This window comes from Eubalaena glacialis, chromosome 14, assembly GCF_028564815.1.
Source record: "Eubalaena glacialis isolate mEubGla1 chromosome 14, mEubGla1.1.hap2.+ XY, whole genome shotgun sequence".
Lineage (NCBI taxonomy): Eukaryota > Metazoa > Chordata > Mammalia > Artiodactyla > Balaenidae > Eubalaena > Eubalaena glacialis.
The window spans coordinates 7,179,925-7,202,041 of record NC_083729.1 but is presented as its reverse complement, the minus strand read 5'-3'; the positions used below and the strand labels follow the sequence as shown (position 1 = coordinate 7,202,041).

The following is a 22,117-nucleotide window of genomic DNA, read 5'->3' as shown; positions in this document are numbered from 1 at the left end:
GCCCCTGTGCCGTTTAGCACAGCCCCTGACACTCTGGATGGCAGCCGGCAACACAAGAATAAATACTCTAAGCCCATTCTGTTATTTCTGTGCCCTAGCTCCCATTGGTAGAAAACAACTAAGGTTTTCTTCCACGTACAAAGTAAAAGTGCCAGACCCTGAGATAGGCACACTACCTGCTGTCTCTACCTAGTCTTCACTTTATAAATAAGGAGACTAAAGGTAGAGTACCTTTCTCAGCAACACATAGCTAGATGGAGTCAGACCTGCACCCAGGCCTGTCTCAGTCCAAATCAACACTACCTAACAAAGCAGCCTGGCAGGAGTCTTGTAGACCTTCCCAGGGCCCCTCTTCCCTGGAATCCTTCAAGACTAGAGGTTCTGACCACTCCAGTAGGAACTTGCCATATTTTACTGAACATTGCAAGTCTAATCTACCTGCTAAAATGTAAGCTGCCCCGTGATAGAAATCATATCACATCCATCCATCCATCCATCCATCTATACCCCTACCCACCCATCCACAAGTCTTGTGGGACCCACAAGACTTACAATCAAATTCAATAAAACTGGCAAGTTCTTCCTAGTGGGTAGAACCTCTAGTCTTAAAGGAGTCCACAGAAGGAGAGCCCTGGGAAGGCTCCCAGAGGCTATCACCAGAGCTGGGCGGTGAGAGCTTAGCTGCCACTGCCCCACCTTGTCATCATCTCTCTCTGCCTGTGCATCTCCTCCCCCAGCACCACTGGACTTGTAGCATCCTGTTTCTTTTTTTTAAACACAGTCTTCTTTTTTTTTAATTAAATTATAATTAGTCTACAATACTATATTAGTTTCAGGTGTACAACATAGTGATTTGATATTTTTCTACATTGCGAAATGATGACCCTGGTAAGTCTAGTTACCGTCTGTCACCATACAAAGTTATTACGGTATTATTGACTATATTCCTTATGCTGTACATTACATCCCTGTGACGTTTATTTTATAACTTGTTTCTTCTTTATCATCTTTGCTGTTGACCAGTTTGTCTGCTGAGCTGAGAACATGCTGGGGAGAGGAAACCTGTTTGCAGAGCCAGCTCTGGGCAATTCTGGGACAACTAGGCTTCCTAGAGAGTGGTGAGAGGCTTTTGAGAACGAGCCTCCCTAACTTAGCAGGGACTGAGTGTGTCTCACCCCCCTGGGGTGCGGTGTCCTTGGTGCCTGGACTTCCTCCCAGGATGGGGCCTGGGTGTTAGCAACATGTCTCAAGTCCTTAATTTAAAAAGTCCCTAAACAAAGAGGCAGGTTGAAAGCAAAGAACAGTGGATATTACAGCCAGAGAGTAAAATCTTGGTGACACAGAGGGAGGATAGCAGGTACAGAGTCACAAAGTTGAGGCTAACAGGCGTGTGGCCGGCACCTAGGCGCAAAGGGGCTTGGAGTTGGAGAGACTTTTCTAAGTGGATTGCTAAATGCAAAGCGCATTGTGATCCTTTACCGCCTCCCCACACACCTGCACACACACACACACACACATAACCGGGTCTAGCGTGGCTCATGGAATCACATTCCAGGATGGTTGGCTTGGGAAGGCAGTCAGTCAACAGGATTGTGACAGACTGGCTGTGGAGCAGGAAAGGAGCCCAGGGTGCCTCCAAGGTTTTGCACCTGAACAGCTAGAAGGATGGACTCCCTGTCCTTTTTAAAGGCAGCGGGGTCACTGTGAGAAAAGCAAGTGTGGAGGACATGAGGAGTTCACTCGTCTAAAGTTTGGGATGCTGCTTAGACAGGTGCCAAGCAGAGAGCTGGATACAGGGATTTGAAGCCAGGTGCGGAGTGTAAAGGAGAGACATACATGCGGGGGTCTTTATGGTACAGAAGTTATTTTTATCTAAGTCACAAGGCTGGAAAAGATCACCAAAGTTGTGAGGGGAATAGAAGAGGGGTCAGGGAGAGGAGGGGGACTGGCGAAGGAGCAGTGAGGTAAGAGGAAAGCAGCACGGTGTGGCCTGCAGGGGAACCCACCAACCCTGTCCGGTGCCGTTCACAGACAAGCACCACGGGGACCGGAGCTGAGCCCACGCAAGTGCCTGGCCACACCCACGGGGCCTCCCCTAGCGGGACGTGGATGCACAGCCCCAGCAGAGCGGGTTCCAGAGAGAACGTACTCCAGGAGCAGGAGCGAAGACTGTGGCTCCCTGGCGTACCTTTAAAGCCTGGGCTGGGGGTGGGGGAAGGGAGGGAAGAGGCTGCCTCCCATACTCCCCTCTTGACACACGGACGGCATGAGGATGAGGGTCATGGGTTACCCAGCAGCCACGGTCCTCTACTGCCAAGACCGGTCCTGACGTCAGATTGGCCAACACAGAAGCCGCTCCTTCACACGTTTCTTTCAGAAAGGACCCTCCAAAGAAGCCAAAGGGTGCCCTGAAAGCAGAAAAGAACCCCAGAAAACAAAGAGGAGGGTCAGACACTGGGTACACTGGAGTGCAGTTAAATGACACAGGACACAAGTCCAGTTTGCAAATCAAAAAAGTTTTATATGATCCAAAGAAAAAAGTTACATCACACATATTCATTTAAATAATAAGTCAAAGTCTGTTACATAAAACATAATTCTGAAACATTTAAACTTTTATTAACTACTTGAAAGGCTCAAAGTCAAAAAAGATCAAGCAAAATTGCTCAGGCAGTAAAGTGCACTGGGGGACGTGCCACCCACGCCCTCCTCCAATGCCCGGGCCGCAGCGGAGGGGCTCCACGCTGCACACGCACCGCGGGGTTCTGGTTCTCACGTTGCATTTTTCAGATGAAGCTGTTTCCCAATTTACAATCTTTCAATCAACAGAGGGCCAAAAGTGTTGTTTACAGAAGGTATTTCAAAGTCTAATCAGGAAATGGAAGTGTAAATCAAAACCTTTTTTTTTTTTTTTAACACATCTATCCTTTAGCAACAACACTGCTCAGAGAATGAAGTTCAAGGTGACAAGCAACCAAATACTCAAAGACGTTGTATTATCCACCAGAACATTAGTAGGACTAACATTACTTCGTATAATTAAGAAAAATATCCAAATTTAATGCCACTTACAGCATACATATAGAAATGTTTATGCTGATTTAAGATGTGAGTGCAAGAAAGAACTGGGTGGTGGGGAATCACAAGCTATAGACATTGAATTCTGGTTCTCTTCCAACTGTAGCACGTCTCATGACCAGTAGGAATACTCAACTACAGAAGTCTCCGAAGACATGGAAGCCTACTAAACACACAGCCGGCGCTTACAGACCTGTGTGTCAATTAGAGGTTGATACTTCATGGGTATCAAGTAACATACAATGAATGACCAGGCAAGGGTTATTAGACTAAAAAGACCTGAACACAAAACCTGACTATATTTATTCAATATTTCACCTTACTGTCATTTTAATAAAGGTAAATGCAAATAAATAAGAGGCAATGACAAAAATCTAAATACATACGGCACAATAAAAACCATTCCCAGGCTCGAAGGGCAGAGCAGTATCACCGTGTGCCTTACATGCACTCTCTTGCCTGGATTCCCAATGCTGCCCAACAAAAGCAGTCTCAGCAGCTTCCTGGACACCTGGACACTGGGGCGCAGTCTCTGTAATGCTAGGACCTGTGCTCACAGCTTCAAAGTGATGCCCATGGTCTATTTTCTAGGCAGATTGCAAAATACCCCATTCCAAGTAATTTTGTTTGATCAAAACAATTTCCTTCAAACAAAATGAATGAAAGGACAGCTTGGTAGTATTACTGCCGCTTAGTGTAACTTGCATTCCCCATCGTTCTTAATACTTAATAAATAAAGGAATCAGAACACTGGAGCTGGACTGTTTGCATGTCCGCTTTACCTCACATAAGCTTTACTTTGGTGGAAAGTTCCTCCAACTACTAAGGACATCTTTTTCTCTAAGAAGTTACTCTACCCACAAAACACTTGGATAAGGCCACAGCAAAAGAAGTCAAACTGACAAAGCAGCTGGGTTTGAGTGCTTATATTTTCTTTTTTGGGGGTTTGAGGTACAAACAGGAGACTCTGAATGGTCTGCTCTCAGCAGAGTACAGACACTCAGACCCTACAGCAGCTCTCTGCTCACCGGGTATCTACCGAGTATTTTAAGTTAATCTCTGGGGTACATTCTTCACAAGTCACACCATGGACACAGGTGACTAAGTTCTACTTAACTAAAATTTTAATTCCTTGGGCTACAGCCTTAAAGAAACGGTTGTCTGGAATTTCCCTTGAAAATGTTATGAAGAAGCTGACTGCAAAGTTTTTTCCCCCCATTTCTTTAAGAGGCCCCTATTCAACCAGTTCTGATTCTAAAAAATTCTTAGATCTAAAAGGCCTGATTACAAAGTTGTAAAGTTTTTTTGTCTGAATAACGTGCCAACTTTACTAAAAGTAGGGTTATTATAAAAATGTTGTTAAACATTGAAAAGAAGATTGTAAAATCATCTATATAGAAACTGGTGATTTGAGAACCAACAATATAAATTTTTTTTTATAAAAAACAGTATAAAAATTAGTAACCTGTCTCATTTCTACAAAACAGGAATAGGAAGGTTGTAAAAAAATCCAAAAAATCCAGATTTTGTAAAATTTATTGCCGAAATGTTTTTTTTTTTTAATTTATTTATTTATTATTTATTTTTGGCTGTGTTGGGTCTTCGTTTCTGTGCGAGGGCTTTCTCTAGTTGTGGCAAGCGGGGGCCACTCTTCATCGCGGTGCGCGGGCCTCTCACTGTCACGGCCTCTCTTCTTGCGGAGCACAGGCTCCAGACGCGCAGGCTCAGTAGTTGTGGCTCACGGGCTTAGTTGCTCCGCGGCATGTGGGATCCTCCCAGACCAGGGCTCGAACCCGTGTCCCCTGCATTGGCAGGCAGATTCTCAACCACTGCGCCACCAGGGAAGCCCCTGCCGAAATGTTTGTTTGAATGCTGGTGATTTAAATTATCAAATTTTCTTCCATTTTCCTTAAAAGAACTTCTGAAACTACAAAAGATATTGAACAGGGTTCCCCACCAAAAAAGACAAGTTAACATACTTTCATCAGAACCAGCTCCCCTAGCCCTCAAGACAATTTCTTTTGGAGAGAAAACCATCACTTCCATTCCTGAAAAAAGGCTTTGAAAAATTCCCATCCACAATTCCCTGGAGGACCTTTCATGCAGAGGCCGGCAGGCGCACCAGCGGGCTCCCAGGGTTCTCTGCTGAGGCAATTCTGTTCAGTTTGCCAACCTCCGCCTGCCAGCCAGGGACCTTCTTGGTGGTCATATGGCGCCGGGCATGTTTTGTCAAGTGGTCGCTGCGCATGAAACGCCGATCACACACTGGGCATACAAACTTCTTCTCCCCAGTGTGAGTTCTGCGGTGGCGAGAGAGTTCATCTGAACGAGCAAATTTTTTATCACAGCCGTCCCAGCTACAGGTGAAAGGCTTCTCTCCTGAGAGGTAAAAAAACACAAAGTAAAGAAAACATGAATGCTCAGCACCTTATTGGACAGGTTAATTCATGTCGTTTTAAAACTGTATTCATCAAAACCTAAGAAGCAAGTAATATCCTATTATTCTGGTATCAGGTTATTTGGAAGTCAAGAAATTGTCCAAGATGCATTTCTTCCTGCCACACCTAAGATGTAATATGTCAGGGCCCAAAGACGTCAAACTAATCTAATCCTTCTAAAGATATTTTTAAATAAAAATAAATCTTTGACTGTGGACTTGGGGTAGGAGGTAGATTCTTGAAAAGAATGACTCCTTCCCTCTCTGGAAGCTGCACATCTAAAAAAAATCCCTCCTAGGACCTGCAAGACTTCTCAGAATCATTAATTCCATCTTCCTATTTGTTATTACACTGACAAAGAGGTTAATTGCAAAACAGGTTAGAATTCTAACAGCTACCTTCTTGTTGTTACAAGCTTCAAGCATCTGTCATTTACTCAAAGTTTCAGAGCACCCGGCAGGTGTCCTGCCCATACTGTGTCTTCCTGGAAGTACAGGGGTGAGCGGGAAGCCCTTGTCCGCAGAGTCCTCCTGGGCCTTTCCAGCCAGCAGGAGTGCTCCCTCTCCTGCATCCTGAAGCCCTGATCTTGACCAGGTTGTGCCATAGACCGCTTGTGCAACCTTGTGAAGGGATTTGTTAAATGCTGTTGCGTGCTGTCACGTGACCTACCTTCCCGAAGGTTTACGACTTGTCTAGTTCATCCATCTACGTACAGTTTAACCCCCAGCACAGCACTTTGTATGACAGGTGGTGAATAAATGGTTTTGAATGAATGAGTGTTGGAGAGAGATCAACTAAATATCTGATGTTTTTCAAAGTTGATTTAAAAGGAAAATTCATTATCACAGTGATGCTGTGATGGATTTCAAAGACCCCATGTTGAAAGCATAAGGTTACCTGTTTCCAGAAACTACCACCAGTGCTGGCAGCATACCAGATGGCCAGATGTTGGACAGAGAACCACCACCCTTTGGCGTGGGATTTATAAAGTGCCCTATGTTTTCAGCATATCAAAAATGTAGCCTTTGCTCACTCGACCTTATCCTAATCAAACAAATTTTCATGTTGGTACAGTGAAAAACTATCTTATCTGAGGTAAACCTATCCAAGGTTTCTATTTTTTATGAAAACTCCAATTTAGTGTTTGCGAAATAACACAAGAATTTGATTCTTCAGAACCTTTATGGTTACTTAAATTTAAGTACTTTGGGAAACCTGAAAAGAGCTTGTATGATCACCTTATCTTTCTACCAAGGGAAGCTGACTGAATAAACAGTAAAACCTCATTCCACTGCTTCCCCACATGTGGAATCTCTGTTTGGATGTGATTTGAAGTTCACCTCAGCAGTCTCTCAGTGAAAAGCAGGGCTTGCCAAGTCAATGAGCCCCTTAGGGGTGCCCGTTCACACCGATACAGCCATGACAGCGACCCTGCAGCACCAATGACTAGCGTCAGGCTCTTGGGACAGACACCAAGAGTCTATATCCAGTGAGATCAGACACGTATGTAAGTAACTAAAAATACAAAGGGAGAATGTGGTGAAAAACACAACAAACCACTAGGGTCAAATAAAGGAGAGATCGGGAAAGAGTTCTAAGAACTAACTTTGGGACGGCCCTTAAAGGGCTTTCAGTAAGTAGAGACAGGCAGAGGGCAGAAGGTGAAGGGCAGAAATGTGGAACTGGAGAGAGATGGTAAAGGCAGAGAGGCAAGTTCTTCACAGGCCAGGTTTGGGGCCTTAGCCTGGAAGCACACAGCCCCTTCCGCAGTGTGGAGGACAGTAGGGCTCCTTCTGTAAGGCCCACCTTCCAGATGCGGCTTCATTCTGCAAGCGGGAGCTGCCACAATTGGAGTTCTAATGTGCTAATTAGAAACCACTACCGGGAAAGCATTTCAAAGTAAAGTACTATGACAACTCCCTCCAATTCAGCCTTTCCTAAACCGTATTTCACAATTCACTGCTGTCCCCCAGGCCACTAGCCGACATCTGGGGTTCCACGATCAAGACAGTTTACGAAGCACATCTTTACTGCAGAACCTGCGACCTGTTAACTGGGCTTATTATATGTACATGTGTGTGTGTGAACCTTCGAAAGGTGAGTTTAACAAGCAGACTATTTAACCACAGGACCCTTGAAAACAAAACAACTGACACTAACTCAAAGAACAAGAGTGTCACAGAACACCTGAGACATTCTGCCCTAATCAACTTCAGCAGAAGTTCTATCCACCAGGCAACCTCACACCTCCGCTAAACATGGTAGCCACCAGCCCCATGTAGCTACATAAATGCAACCTTAATGAAAACGTAAAATTCGGTTCCTCAGACACACTGTTCACGTTTCAAGTGCGTGTGGCTAGCGGCTACCCTCCTAATGGACAGAGAACATTTCCATCACTGCCGAAAATTCTACTGGATGGAGCTGATAGGACAATAAAGAGATCATTGAGTCATTATAGTTAGTTTCTTTTGTGACTCCTTCTGAATTACAACTACATATTTCCAAAAATAAAAAAACAATATTCCTTTAAAGTTCAAACATTCTAGAATTCAAACTTTTCATACTTTGGAGAGCTCTTTCCCCATAGTAAGCCTAAGTCACACTGATAAGATGTTTATTGAACGTGAATGGACACTTTCTAAAATGCAAAGAAAAGAATGTCTACTGCAATGTGAAGAGAAAGGGGGAATGTGAGCCTCACCCTAAAAGCCTCTCAATCACAGGTTCTCAATCACAGGTTCACAATCACAGAACTATATTACATTTTAGCTACTGGGGTGACCAGATACCATGTTCTAGGAAAACCACTGACAGCTGTACTAACGTTCACCCCAAGACTATGAAGGCTTTTCAGAACCAAAGAAAGATGGCCACCTTCTCCAGTGGTTCTCAGCTTCGCTCCCACTCAAAGGCGGCTGGACGTGTGTTTCCCAATCACGGGATCCGACATTCCCTATGCCCTACTTGCTTCAGTTCTCACCTGTGTGAGTGCGAAGATGAGCCTTGAGGTGGGAACTTTTGAAGTAGGTTTTCTGGCAGCCTGGGAAGTTGCAAACATAGTTCCTCCTTCGGGAAAAGTCTACCTGAGGGGCGCAGTTCTGATTGGATGCGATGAACACTGGAGCAGGGGCAAGGGGCAGTAACTTGGTATTCCCAACAGCCATTCCACTCGACGAACACGTGGCAGGCTGCGGGAGGGCCCCCTGGGGCAGAACCAACATCACAGTTCCCTGAGGCACAGACGGTCCCACAAACACAGGCTGGGGCACTGGAGCAGCATGGGGTAAGATGGGTTTGACAGTCCCTGCAGACACTTGGGGAGGTGGCTTCAAAAAAGCTGATAACATGCCACTTTGTCCAGTCACAGGGATCATTTGGCAAAGGACAGGGGGACTAGGAAAGGGGACAGAAATCAGAGGGGTGGCTTTCCTTGGCAAGTCATTTTCGTAATTCTTTGGTGAGCAGGTCTGAATTGCAACGGGCCACCCTGCCTGCTGGCCTTTGTCGGTGGGGCTCAGGCCACTGGACTTGTGCAAACAAGGCTGACAGGACGCTGAGTTAACGCTGAGCACACCGCGTGTGAGGTGTGCGTCCTGCACAGCTTCAACAGGCCCCAGAAACTGCGCTTCTCCTTCCGCGTTGGCTGAAAGTTGGTGTGCTTGAGTCTGGGTGGTAGGAACGTGGGCAGAAGCAGGACTCCCCCCAGTGTGGCAAATGACACTTGTCACCGTGGCCCTGCAGTGAGGGCTGACAGCTGGCTCCGGCAGCTCTGGCTTCAAACCAGGCAGGGCCCTCTCTGACCTCCTGCTCAGCACTCCGGCTGCCCCAGTAGAGGCTGGGGGGACAGCCACGACCATGGGTGCTTTGGAATCAGTTACTTGGGAAGGAACAACTGTCCCTGTTGATGGCTCCAGGAGGTCAGGGCTCTGAGGAGGAGTCATGCACTTTAAAAAAAAAAAAAGAAAAAAAGTACTGTGTGAAAAGGTTGTTTTGGTTAAATTTTAAGGAACTTACTTTGATCATGTTGTCCCCAAGGTCTTTACAAAGAAGTATCTAGAAAAGACTGGTCAAAGTCTGCTCACAATCGCACCCAGTGGATATAAAAGCTGCATGAGACACTTTACTTTCTAGCTTTCTCCCCTTTTCCCGACCTCTCTCAAACCCATCCATTTGCTCGGTTATAAGGACGCCAGTGCCATTCCTGGCCTCGCACAGCTACTGAAATGAACAATTTGCATATTAGGACTACAAATGAGAAATCAAACTTATATTCAAGATGAAAGCTTTACACGATAATTTTAGATTCTCAAAAATTCTTTAAAAATCTCCGTGGTAATCATTTAACACACACGTATCCAATCAATCACACACGTATCCTGTGCCTACTAGATGCGAGGTAAAACCTGTCAGAATGATCCCTAAAAGGCCCTGCTCTAACCAGGGGTTCTGCCTACAGCCAGCCTCTGTAACACCTCCCCCACCACTCCCACTTATCTTCAGCCTCTCAGTGGACGATCCCAAAGCTGAGACGTGCTCCGGGCAGCCAGGCCCACTACCTGTACAATCCTCTCCACTACCCACAAGTCCCTTCTCATGTCTCTCCAAGTCGGTTTTCCACACTCTCCTTCCAGGGCAGGCTTCCAGCTCAGGACAATTAGATTATAATTTTCAGTTTTGTTAGCAATTGACAGCTCTCGACTTCTCCAAGTTGAGAAGCAGTTTTTCCCAGTAACTTCATAGCTGTAACAAGTTAAGAAAACAAAAACCAAAACCAGTGCTTGACTGCACCCAACTCACCCAAGAAAGCTGGCTGCCACAGGGTGGCAGAGGCCAGGGTCTCAACCCAGCTAACAAAGGCTGTCTGGTGCCAAAGCACAGGCTTTCCCCAGCTGTGGCAGCTGATCCTGACCCTGGCCTGGGGTATCTGGGGGAACCTAAGCCTCCACCCTCAGTTCCCCAGGGAAATGAGTACATTTTGCTTTCTCCCATCAATCTGTACGTTTCAGCCTATGGGCATTTTCACCCCATTTTCATCATTGGCTGCAAGCTATGATCAATGGAAAGCATATTTTCAAGAGATAAAAGAAGTTTTCACCCTTAGGACCCATACAGGGGAGGGTATGAACTTGCTTGCCAGCATCGGGTGAATCTCCCCAGGAGCTCTTCAGCATGTTTACTGAAGGTACTCCAGCCACTGCACAAATCGCTCCTCTCACCCTCCTCTTACCAGAGTTGATAAAGAATGGAAGTCCTTTGGTAACTCGGGTGTGGCTGCGTCCACGTGCACAATGGTGGAAACATCCCCAGAGTCAGAGACAGGTGTGAGGGGTCTTATCTTTAACAAGTCCCCTTTCTGGGATCTCTGACCCCAGGAGCTCATGCAAACAAGAGCCTCGACAGCTTCCATGTCGTTCTGCTCCAAGATGCTGCACGTAGACCTCTCGCTGTCGTGCCGCTTCCTCTCCAGGATTGACTCGCATATGTCCATGATGTCAACCTAAAGTCGACACAACACGGCGGCTGAGTCCCTGGAAACACAGGGAGGGGCACCCGGACAGCACGGGGACGCGCACACCAGAAGCCCGCCCCGCCCCCGGCAGCACGCGCACGCGCTGTGGCTTCCAGGGAAGGATGCCAGCCGAGCGCCGAGGACCACTCGCTCCGAGACAGCGTTCTGCGGCGGGGCGGGGGGGAGGAGGAGCAATGGGCTCGGTCCGCCAGCGGCTTCCACGGAAAATCCTGACTCTTAACAAGGGTTATTAAGCTAGTGTTCTCCTTCGGAAAGTGATTAATAACACTTACTTCCAGAGGTGTGAGCTGCAGTGGCTAGTACCAAACTGTCCCCGGGGGAGGAGGAAAAGACACTGATGGCTGAGGTTGGGTGAGATGAGAGCGCAGCCCTTCTGAGTCGGCGAAGCCACCAGAGCGTCCCCACAGACGCATCTGCGACAACCCCGGAGGCTCCACACCAGTGAGGCCGTCACTCAGCAGAGCCCTGGGCGGGAGAGCCTGCGCTGGCTCAGCCCCGGTCCCCACACCCAGGAGCACCGATTCACGCCACAAGGCCAGCGCGGGGAGAGGAAGAAAGTGTAAGATGTGCCACAAGCCCGGGCCCCGAGGACTTTCCAGCGCAGCAGACCGCCTCTTGTCAAGCAAGAGCGGGGCGGGAAGCGACTGAAACTAACTGATCTCTTCGCAGAGAAATTTTACATCTACTTAGGTACACACTTCCACTCAGTTTGCCTAAACATCCAACCTGTCCTGCCCAGGTGCCCCCCAAAGCACACAGGCAACGCCGCCGCCTTTACAAACGCCGCTCTAGCCCCACTTCTGCCCGCAGCCCGGGCCTCGGAACTGTGAAGTCACAGACGTGCGGGCTGCCGCCTGCTTGGCCCACAGGCGGGCAGGGACAGAGCGGCGCGGGGCTCCCACCCCTCTCTCTCGGCCTCTCAGCGGTCCGCGCGGCTCGACTAGGTCCCAGGTCCAACCAGCGAACTCCTCGAGGCCCCCAGGCCCCGACTGGAGCCCGCCAGGGTTGAGGCGCCGGGCCCCGCCCCCGCCCCGTGCAGCCTTCCCGCCGGCCTTTGCCCCGCCCCTTGCCCCGCCCCCACCTTCCCACAGCCCTTGCCCCGCCCCCACCTTCCCGCCAGCTTTTGCCCCGCCCCCTCACCCTTTCCACCGCCCGTGCGCCGCGTTCCCACAGTCCTTGCCCCTCCGCCGGCGCCCCGCCCCCGCTGCCCGCGTGCCGCGTTCCCGCCAGCCGCGCCCCGCCCAACGGCCACCTCCTCACAGGGCCTGGTGACGTCATGGCTGGAAATAGCCCGCACCTGAAGCCGGCGGGGCGGGGCCGCTGCGGGAGCGGTAGACAAAGCTGCGCAAAGAGCAGCGCGAGGCACACGCCCACTTCCCGCCCCTCCCGGCGCGGCCTCGTGCGGCCACCGCCCCTCTCGGCTCCCGAAGCCGCCCGGGCTCCTAACGGTGCGCGCGCGGTGATGCCCCGCGCGCCCCTAGCCTCCTCCGCGCCCTGGGCCCGCACTGGCAGCGCGTCCCCGCCTCGCCCCTCGCTCCAATGGGCGGCCACTCACCGCGCGTGCGTCGCCCGAGCCCGCGGAGGCCGGCGTGTGCATGGTGCCGGCGGCCGGGAGGCAACAAAGCGGCCGCGCGGCGGGAGTTCGGTACACGGCAGCTGCCGCACGTGCACGGCGGGCGGCGGCGACCCGGATTTCCAGTGGCCAGCGTGCGCCTCCGCCCGCCCGCGCGGCTCTGCCCCGGCGCGGCCCTCGCGGTGCGGGAGGGGCGGGGCGGCCGGGGAGGGAGCGGCCGCAGGGGCGGAGCGCGGAGGCAAACCAAAATACACCGCGCCCCGACGGGGCGGGGCCTGGAGGGCGCAAGCCAATGCGCGCCTAGCCCGTGCGCCGCCGGCCAATGGGCGCCGCGGGGAGCCGCGTGATCAGAGCCTGGCAGCGGCGTGATCGGGCAGGGCGGGATGCGGCATGTATTTTGGTGGCGGCGAGGGGGCGGAGCCTGAGGACCTGGAAAGTAGGGGAAAGGTCCCGGCGGCGCGGGGGGCGGCGGCGGCGGCGGCGGCGGCGCGGGCGGCGCGGGCGGCGGGGACCGCGCAGCTGCGGCCGGGAAAGTCCCCGAGCGTGTTCGGATGGCTGGGAGGAGGATTACGCTTAAAGGGGCCACCGCCCGCAGCCTCCCGGAGCGCAGGTCCCCATGAAGTGAATCAGTCCAGCAGAGGCGGCTCACCTGGAGACCTCAACCCAGATTTTGCTTTCTTGTTTTTTAATTGGTATTAATCTACCGTCGCTCTTAGGAGTGCATCCCTGGCCTGGAAGAGTTTTGAAAGCTGGCTAGCCCCAGGTGACATCGCCTGCATCTGCTCCTTACCGCAGGCACCCAGAGCCCGAGCTTCTAGGCCTGTGTCTGCCGCTGACCCCGGTCCCCAGGCAGCTCTGGGCTGCAGTTTCCGCTTAGTTCAGTGGGGGTGGGGGGCAAGACGGGTGCCCACCCGAGAGGCACCTGGTGAAACCCATTCTTCCCAGACCAGGTGTAAGCGTTACCCCCTCTGGGAAGTCCTCAGGCCTGAATGAGAGAGATGCCTAGGACACCTTTTCTTCCCCCAGTACTTCGGTTGCCTGTTTCTCAGGGTGCGCTTTATCCAGTTCTGCAGCTCCGAGTTCCTGAAGTGCAGGCTGTTTTATGTGTACCCTCACAACCTGCAGCGAGGCATGAGACAGCCCTTCATCCATCCACGTGGCCCACATTTGCTGGGTTTGGATATGGGTTGGCACAGCGCACGGTGCAGAGGCTACAGTGAGGAAGCCTTGACCCTAAAAGCTAAGAGCAGGTGAAAGTAGAGGATCCCTGCCCTGTGGGGATTGGCTCTGAGCGAGAGAAGCCCTGGGCCCAAGGAACAGGCCGTCAGAGCACCAGGCCCGCCCCCTTAAACTGGTAAGGAAGCAGGCGGGACCCAGGGCTCTGGCCAACTTGTTCCTCAACAGGCCTGCTCTGTCGGGCAGAGGGAGCATAGGCTGACCTGCAGCGTCTCTCCATTTCATCTTGTTCAGATCCTTCGCAGTACCTTTCATGGCCTGTAACTTCTGTTTCTTTAGTTATTTGTTAATTGTCTCTCCACCAGAAGGAACCCTCCCAAAGTTAGGGACCTTGTCTAATTCACTGTGAACCCCCAGTGCCTGGCTCGCTGCAAGTACACAGTAACCACTGGTTGAATGAGTGAATGAAGGCCAACACCATCTGGCCTACCCACTTGGACATGCTGCAGACCCCTCTACTTCACTGTCCTTGAAACTGAACTTCCATTCTACCCCATTCTGGATTTCTCACCTCTGGAAGGGCACCACCAGATACCTCATTCCTTCACCCAGAAATCTGAGCGTCACCTTTGACGCTTCCTTTTCGTGCACTTGCTTCCTTCTGCCAATTACTGCGTGTTCTGCTTCTTCCTAAATCTCTCTCAAACTCTTAACTTCTCTCCATCACCTACTCCTGCTCTGGTCCAAGCCATCATCTTCTCTCACCTGCATTATTCCGCTGCTTCCCAACGGGTCTCCCTACCTCTAGCTTCATCACCTGTAATCTGTGCCTCATCTCACTGCCACAGTGATCTTCTAGAAGTAGAGATGGTACCAAACCCATAATCAAACCCTCAGTTTGGAATCCAAACAGCTATGGGACTGAAACTTACTCCTTAGGTGGGAATCCATGAGTCTGCGTAACCAGACCCCAACCAGTGCTTCCTGCATCATTCCGACCAGTTCCCCAAATCCCTTTCCCTCCTGCCCCCATTGCCTCTGTACGGAGCCCTGTGCCACCCACATCAGGTCAGATCACTGTCTTCTGCTTTGTACGTGGCGTTCCTTCTGTGTGGAACACCACAACCCTTCTCCGCTTTTACTCTGTAAGACTGCAGTGTGACTCCTCAGCGAAGCCCTTCCTGACCCCCGAACAGCAGGACGACTCAGCCAAGTGCTAAGTGCAGGGTTTTGGAGTCACACCCGGATGCAAATCCCAGCTCTGCCAATGTGGCCAGGCCATGTGGCCGGCTATGTCTCTGCAGAATAGGAGGTGGCATGGACTCTTCAGGAGCCTGGAGCACAAGCTTCTCTCACCTCCAGCTCAGTTTCTGCTCCCCGGACAGCAGGAATACCTGGAAACTTAGGCAGCAGGCTGGCTCGGGGCTCTTCAAGCATAAGGCCCTACCCTTCCTACATCTGTCCATGTGACAGAGAGACAGGTCTTCGCTTATGCTTGTCCCTCCTCCCTTCTTCCCCACCTCTACCCAGATACCGCTTCTCCATGAAGCCTTTCTTCCCCCACCCCACCCACCTCACACACACACACACCAGTCTGTGGTTGCTGGCAAACCCAGATGCTGGTCCTGCCTGTAGTCAGTGGATATTCACATGTTTATAAACTGAAGACAGTTACAAGTCATTCACGCAGAGCCATCACTGAGGCCCTCATTGGCACCAGACCCCACAGACCCTCAGGCAGAGCGCGGTCCAGCAGGCAGACTGGGCCTCGACACAGATAACTCCTGGATAAAGTAGAGCATGATGCCCCCAGCTAGACTGCCACCACTTTCTCATGGGTCCTCCCAGAGAGTCTGTGTATATGGAAAAAATACTTTTACACAGAAGGTAGTGTTCTGTGCACCTTCTACATCTTGCTTGCTGATTTCACAACATGTCTTGGAGCCTGTTGCAAATCAGTACAAAAAGGTCACCCTCGTGATATATCACGGTTAAATACTATTCTGTTATATGGACATGTTGTACTTTATTTAACCACTCCTGCTTAAATCACTGGGGTATTTAGGCTATTTCCAGTTTGCCAGGACATCATGTCCATTCATTGTTTGCCCACATGCAAAAATAACTACAAGATTACTTCCTAGAATTGGAATTGCTGGAAATGCTCTTGCATTTCTTTTCCTTTTCCCTTTTTTTCCCTTTGGATAAATTTTATCAAAGTATAGCATAGATACAGGGAAGTGCAAAAACTTAGGTGTACAACTCGGTGAATTTTCACAAGGCAAACACACTTGTGTCACCAGCATGGAGATGAAGAAACAGAGTATTAGCAGAATCCTAGAAGCCCCCTCCCTGACCCCATCCAGGATAATCCCTATCATGACTTCTAACACCATAGGATGTTTTTGCATGTATTGAAACTTGTACAAAGAGAATCATATGGTTTGTTCTCTGTTGGGTCTGGCATGGAGTTGCATGTAGTTCAAGATCATTTATTCTTGTTGATATAAAATACAGCACAGTGTATCCATCTATTCTCCTGTCGACGGACATCAGGACTTTCCAGTCTGGGGCTGTTATGAGTAAAGCTGCTATGAAAATTCTGATACGTGGGTATGTGCATCTTTAATTGAGGAAAATTGTCAAATTGCCCTCCAAACATGCTTTTGTGTCCATTTACCCCGTGAACAGTGAACTGCAAAGCCAGTCCCCTCTCCCTTCACTAATAGTGAACCATCTCGAATTTTTGACCTCTACCAAGCTCAGTGGAAAAAATGAGAACTCATAACAGTAGACTGCATTTCTTTGGTGGAGTTTCCTTGAGAGTTTTTCATGTATTTGAAAGCCATCGTGATTTCGGTTTCTGTGAACTTTGAAGGAATTTTAAATGACAGTACAGGAACTTGAGCATGTTTGTACGCTGAAGTGAAGGGCTCAGAGGAGGAAAACGAGTGACGCAAGAGGGAGAGGGAAGGGAAGGAGGTTGGGGAGTGGTGTCAGGGGAGGGCTGGCAGAGCACGTAACAGGGAGGCCGGCCCTGGGCAGGAGGAAGGACCTGCTTCATCAGAGAACAGGGGAAGGAAGAGAAGGTGGCTGGGGAGTCAGGAAGATTCTGGGATGCAGAGGAGAGACGGCCAGGGTGATGCCCTGTGATCTACCTTCTTGGTGACTTAGGAGCCATCCGCTGGGGAGGGGGCCCTGGTGAGATGAGAAAGGTTTGGAACAGACTCAGCGGGAAACGTGTTAAGGACTCGGCCAGGGAGAGCGACAGCAGTTGCCCACTGCACTGAGGACCCAGTTAGGATGCTGGAGTGACCCTGGACAGAGTATTGGGTTGGTGTCCGAGCTCCTGGTATTAAAGTGCTGGATCACCTGGGCAGGTCTCTTTGTCATCTTTGAGCCTGTTTTCTGACCTGCAAAATAATCAGTCGTGAATTGTGATCAAGGTTTTGTTATGAATGAGAAAAATAAGGGCAAAGAATACATTTCTTCCTATAGTTAAGCACAGTTTAAGGACTATCATTTACTCAGAGATTGTATCCTCCTAATTTTTTCTTGTTAGGAAGCGATGGTGATAGCAGATGGTACATCATACTCTAAATTGTGAAAACAAAACATTGGCAACCCTATGGCAGCCCCTCAAACTTGTCTTGAAATTTTATGGTCAGTGAAATGCCCAAATCTGGGAATCTCTGTACTAGATGTTTTTGGAGGTCCATTCTATCTTGGATAACCGTGGTTCTACAAGGGTGGTCCCCTTTCCATGTTGAACTTGGAGGAGCTGATTTCAAGGCCTAGTCAGAAACAGATGGTTGGCGTGACTCCACTTCACTCTGCCCTGGGCCTGGCAGCTGCCAAGAGGCAAGGATCCACAGAGGGCAGGCAGACTCTTTCTTTCTTCTGACCCTCAGCATCCCCTCTCCGGGTTGCACACTGGCCAGCCCGGACTTTGCCAGCTCTTGAGTATTTCAGCCTTTGGCCAGAGCCCAGCTGTGGAGCCAAGAGGAACAAAGCGAGTCTAGAGGCTGCCTTCCCTGCCCCGACTGCTGCCAGGGTGGGTGGGAGGGCCAGGGAGAGCTGACTTGGGAGGGGAGAGCTGGCTGCTGGCGAGGCCTGGGTCCGGCCCATCCTTCCTGCCTTTCTCTTTCGCTGGGCTGAGCTCACTGTCTGGAAGCCACACAAGGACCGGAACATGGTGTAAACTGACTAGCTGCTTGACCGGCAGGCTGGTTGACTAAACGACCTAATCAATGATTGATTAGTGGATGGATTAATGAATCACCGACCCACCAACACCCCTGTTGGATGATTGATCCACCAACCTGACAGCAGGCATCCGTCACTCCTAACACCCTCAGTTTCTTCATCTGTAAAATGGGGTAGTAACTGAGGACTAGAGAGGTGAAGCAGCCCTGGCTGGCACAGGAGGAGCCAGGCTTCATCTCTCAGACCCACGTCCAGTGCGTCTTTCTCCCAACCATCTCCTCCTGGAAAACAGGCACTAAGAGCACGTGTGAGTCCTGTGAGTGGACCCGGGTGGTGGCGGGGGCCTTGGCAGCTCCCACGAGACACAAAGGGGAAGGTCAGCTCCTCCCTCTACACACACACACACACACAGACACACACACAGAGACACACACACACACACAACTTCATGGTGGCTGCGGCTGCCTCGTGGCTGCTGTGCTCTGCCTTCTCTCTGTGTGTCCCCAGGCCAGGGCACGACCTCTCTGTGTATTGCATCTTCAGACCTTTCAAGAGGGAGAACCGGGCTGTGTGTATGTCAGGTCCCCAGGCCCCGGGTAGAGGGGCCTCCGACTTGCAACATTTGCCAAAGGAAAGCTCCGGGATGCGGCCGTGGGTGTAGTGGGCCCCTGGAGGCTTCTCGGAGGGATGGGTGCTCGGTGGGGCCTTGAGGGCCTGGGCAGGACAGCCTGTGGTGCTGTGGGGAAGGAGAGCCCTGCTATGTGCTCGGTGCTAGGGGACCACGGAGGGACCAGCCCAGCCCCTCCCCTTTGGTCCCACCATTCGGCAGGAGAGACTGACCTACAAACGAGGGAACGTACCGTCCACAGCGGCCACACTGGAGGCGCAGGTGTGGGGGGAGCGGAGGGGACCTGACTCCCTCTGCCTGCGGAGCTGGCGGGAGGGCCGTCTGGGACCATTTCTGCAGGAGATGTCATTGGAGCTGGTGTTAAGGGACAAGTGGGAGGTAGCCGTCCAGGGAGCGGAGGTGACGTTTCAGTGTTGACGACACACCTCATCCACCTGTGCCTAGGCAGCGGGTGCCCGATAGGTGGAAATAAGCCTGGGGAGAGACCTGGGATGAGAGCTGCCGGTCCAGCGGTTCTCACACTTGAGCAGCATCGGAATCCCCTGGAGACTGCTGGGTCCACCCTGGCGCGTCTGATACAGCAGGCCTCCAATGGGGTCAGAGAGTTTTCATTTCTAACACGTTCCCAGATGTCGCTGCTGCCACTGGTCCAGGGACCAAGCTGCGAGAAGTACTCATCTAGTCCACCCTCCTCATTTTGTGGGAAGAGAAACAGACCCAGAGAAGGGGAACGACTCATCCAAATCACTCTCAAACGACCAGAGCCCACGCCTCCGGGCTCGGTGCCCTCCACCACATTATGAGGCCCCCTGGAGGACACCCCAGGCCCACTGTCCTGAGAACAGCCCCAGAAGAAAACCCTCAGAGGCCAGTGCGGTGTTGGGCAACAGCACAAAGTACCTGCTGGCCTAGGCGGGCAGCCTTCCAAGTGTCCCCGTGGCCGCCCAGGCTGTCTGCCTGGCCAATGGCCTGTACCTGATGTGCTGCCAGCCCGGCTTCCCCAGTGACCCAGTGTGGTGCTGGCACCAGCCCAGGCGGGCAGCAGGGCCAGCGGGGCGGCAGCTCGAGGTGTTGGCAGAGTGGCCAGTGGAGAAGCGTCTCACAGGGGGACTTGCGTGGGCCCTGCAGGGCCTGAGCTGGGACCTGCCGGGATGCCAGCTCCTCACGCCTGCCCCCTGGGGAGCGCCAGGCTGAGCCTCGGTTGGGGGGCATTGCCCCGGTGGTCCCAAGCTGGCCTGACTCAGCAAAGGAGTGGATTTTAAACCCTCGAAGGAGGTACCGGCTCCCAGCTCAGAGCTGAGCACAGCAGAACCAGGGGGCATCGCCCCGCTTCCCTCGGGTGGGCTGGTCCCGCTGCCCGCTGCTTCCTGGGTACCAGGGGCTCCTGGGTGGTGGCTCCTGCTCCCCGGCTCCCTCTCTGCCCTGAAGCCCCTCATCTTCCCCATGAAGCCCCTGCACCAGGTGCAGTCAGTGCCCCTCCCTCCTCGGTGTCCCCGTGTGGCATCTCTACAGTGACATTTGTTATATTTACCATTTGTTTATTTACCCTTCCATCTCTACCCTGAACTGGGAGCTCTGACCTCAGAGCAGGCCCGTGTTGATTGGGCCAAGAAATGAGTGAACTGCTTAGCCAGGATGAGTTTAGAAAATGCCTTGTGCCCTGATTTGTCCGGAGCCCCTGCCTGCCTTTCTGGCTCTGTGTCACTCATGGATCCCCGCTGGGTCCCTCGGGTCACTCACTAGGCTGCCACCCCATCGTGGGCTCTGAGAGAGGTAGTTTGCTCGGGCTTACGATTTGGGAGCCATCTTCACTGCTCTTCTCTCTCCGTCCTGCCGGGCAGGGACGCTGAGAGGTGGGAACCTCCTTGCCAGGAGCGACGCCTCTGCTGGTGCCGCCACCCCGGGGGCCTCACGGAGACTTGGGGCAGGAAGCCAGCAGGACCTGGCGCCTGTGCTTAGCTCCCTCAAGCGGGTGTGGACAACAGCAGCTCCGGCTTTTGCTCTTTCTGTTGCAAGGCAAGCAAGTTGATGATGAAGCCCGGCGCTCTGCCAGCCACCAGGGAGAGACAGGTGTGACCCAGTTCCTGTCCTCACGGACTCTGCTCACTACCCTTGTGACCTTAGGCAGGTTGCTTAGCCTCTCTGAGCCCCAGTTTCCTCTTCTGTAAAATGGGGATGGTAAAAACATCTACTTACAGGAATGTCGTGGAGATTAAATGAAATGATGCTCGCACAAATACTCAGAGGTGCCTGCCGCATAGCTACTCATAAATGATGACTAAGAAAGCTGTCCAGTGATCGGGAGGCTCACAAGGAAAGTAGTGATAGCGGTATAGTTTGGTAAGTGCAACGAGAGAGGAAAGCACAGCAGGCTGTGGAAATACCGGGGGTGGGGAGCTGTCTTAGCCACTTAGCTCAACTGGAAGGAGGAGACCTGATGAAGATCTTAAAGCGGAGATAATTAAAATGCATTGTAAGTAAGCAAATGGGAGAGAAGAGACAATTCTCCCCCAGGAAGAATCCCAAATGACATGCAGCGATGACCCCCTCCAGGGCTGGAGCTTAAACCTTCTCCCCCAGAGTATGAACTGGATGTAGTGACTCACTTCTAACGCATACAGTATGGAAAGGGCAATAGAAACTTCACAGTGGAGAGAGCGTGCAGACATGGTCAGGTGATGGGGGCTAACCTCACTGTGATAAGTCGTACTGACATTACAGGCCCCCGAGGTGAGGCGGGGAGGCCACTTCCCGTCTGTGTCATTCTTTCCTTGATTCCACAGCCCCAGTCTAACCATGAGCATCCTCAGACAAACCCAGATTGAAAGATGCTCTACAAAATGCTTCACCAGGACCCTTCAAAAAGGGTCAAGGAGAGACTGGGGAACCATTACAGATCGGAGGAGACTAGGGGGACACGAGGACTAAATGCACCACGAAATCCAGGATGGGATCCGGAAGTAATGAAAGGGCATTTGTGGGAAAACCGGTGAAATCTGAATAAAGTCTGCGGTTTAGTCTGTAGTGTTGTCCCGATGTTGATTTCTTAGTTCTGACAAATGAACCACGGTTATGTAAGACGCTAACCTTAGCGGAAGCTGGGTGGAGGGCGTGCCGGAACTCTCTGTACTATATGCAGGTTTTCAGTAAACCTAAAATTATTACAAAGTAAGAAAACAATTTTTAAATAATTCACTGTAAGAGATGAATCAGAGCAGGTTTTCCAGATAGCACACGCGTGTGTGCACCTGTGCACATGTAGGTAAGGGAGCAGTACATACCTGCCAAGCGGGCCGGAGGGGAAAGCATGGAGTTTTGGGGAACTGTGAGTGTGGCTGGATCCGAGAGGGAGGGAGTCCTGGGAGGCTGGAGGAAGGCGGGGGCCGCTGCGGGGGGCCTCTGTCAACCACGCTGAGGAACGTGGGTTTCCAGGAAAGGGGATGCACCACACAGAGCTGACACCCCAATTCTTAGGGAGACCGACG

At 51.5% G+C, this 22,117-nt stretch overlaps 1 protein-coding gene across 2 annotated transcripts; it reads right to left on the bottom strand.

The window, feature by feature from the left end:
- Positions 1 to 4,598: 4,598 nt before the first annotated feature.
- On the bottom strand, positions 4,599 to 12,799 carry KLF11 (KLF transcription factor 11). 2 transcript variants are annotated; one of them, XM_061211118.1, is made up of 4 exons: positions 12,605 to 12,799; positions 10,747 to 11,016; positions 8,500 to 9,463; positions 4,599 to 5,457 (listed from the first exon to the last, which is right to left on the bottom strand). In XM_061211118.1, exons 1-4 carry the CDS (start codon positions 12,644 to 12,646, stop codon positions 5,177 to 5,179), a joined length of 1,557 nt encoding a protein of 518 aa, XP_061067101.1. In that variant the 5' UTR covers positions 12,647 to 12,799; the 3' UTR covers positions 4,599 to 5,176. The 2 variants fall into 2 exon arrangements, with proteins under 2 accessions (XP_061067101.1, XP_061067102.1); XM_061211119.1 differs by lacking the exon at positions 12,605 to 12,799 and adding an exon at positions 10,076 to 10,259 and having other exon boundaries at positions 10,747 to 10,829.
- Positions 12,800 to 22,117: the final 9,318 nt, after the last annotated feature.

Excerpts from the sequence above, each read along its gene's own strand:
- KLF11 (XM_061211118.1), bottom strand. The coding sequence starts at position 12,646 with ATGCACACGCCGGCCTCCGCGGGCTCGGGCGACGCACGCGCG. Across the intron at positions 11,017-12,604 it reads GCTCGGGCGACGCACGCGCG|GTTGACATCATGGACATATG; the intron begins GTGAGTGGCCGC and ends TGTCGACTTTAG. Across the intron at positions 5,458-8,499 it reads TCATCTTCGCACTCACACAG|GAGAGAAGCCTTTCACCTGT; the intron begins GTGAGAACTGAA and ends TTTACCTCTCAG.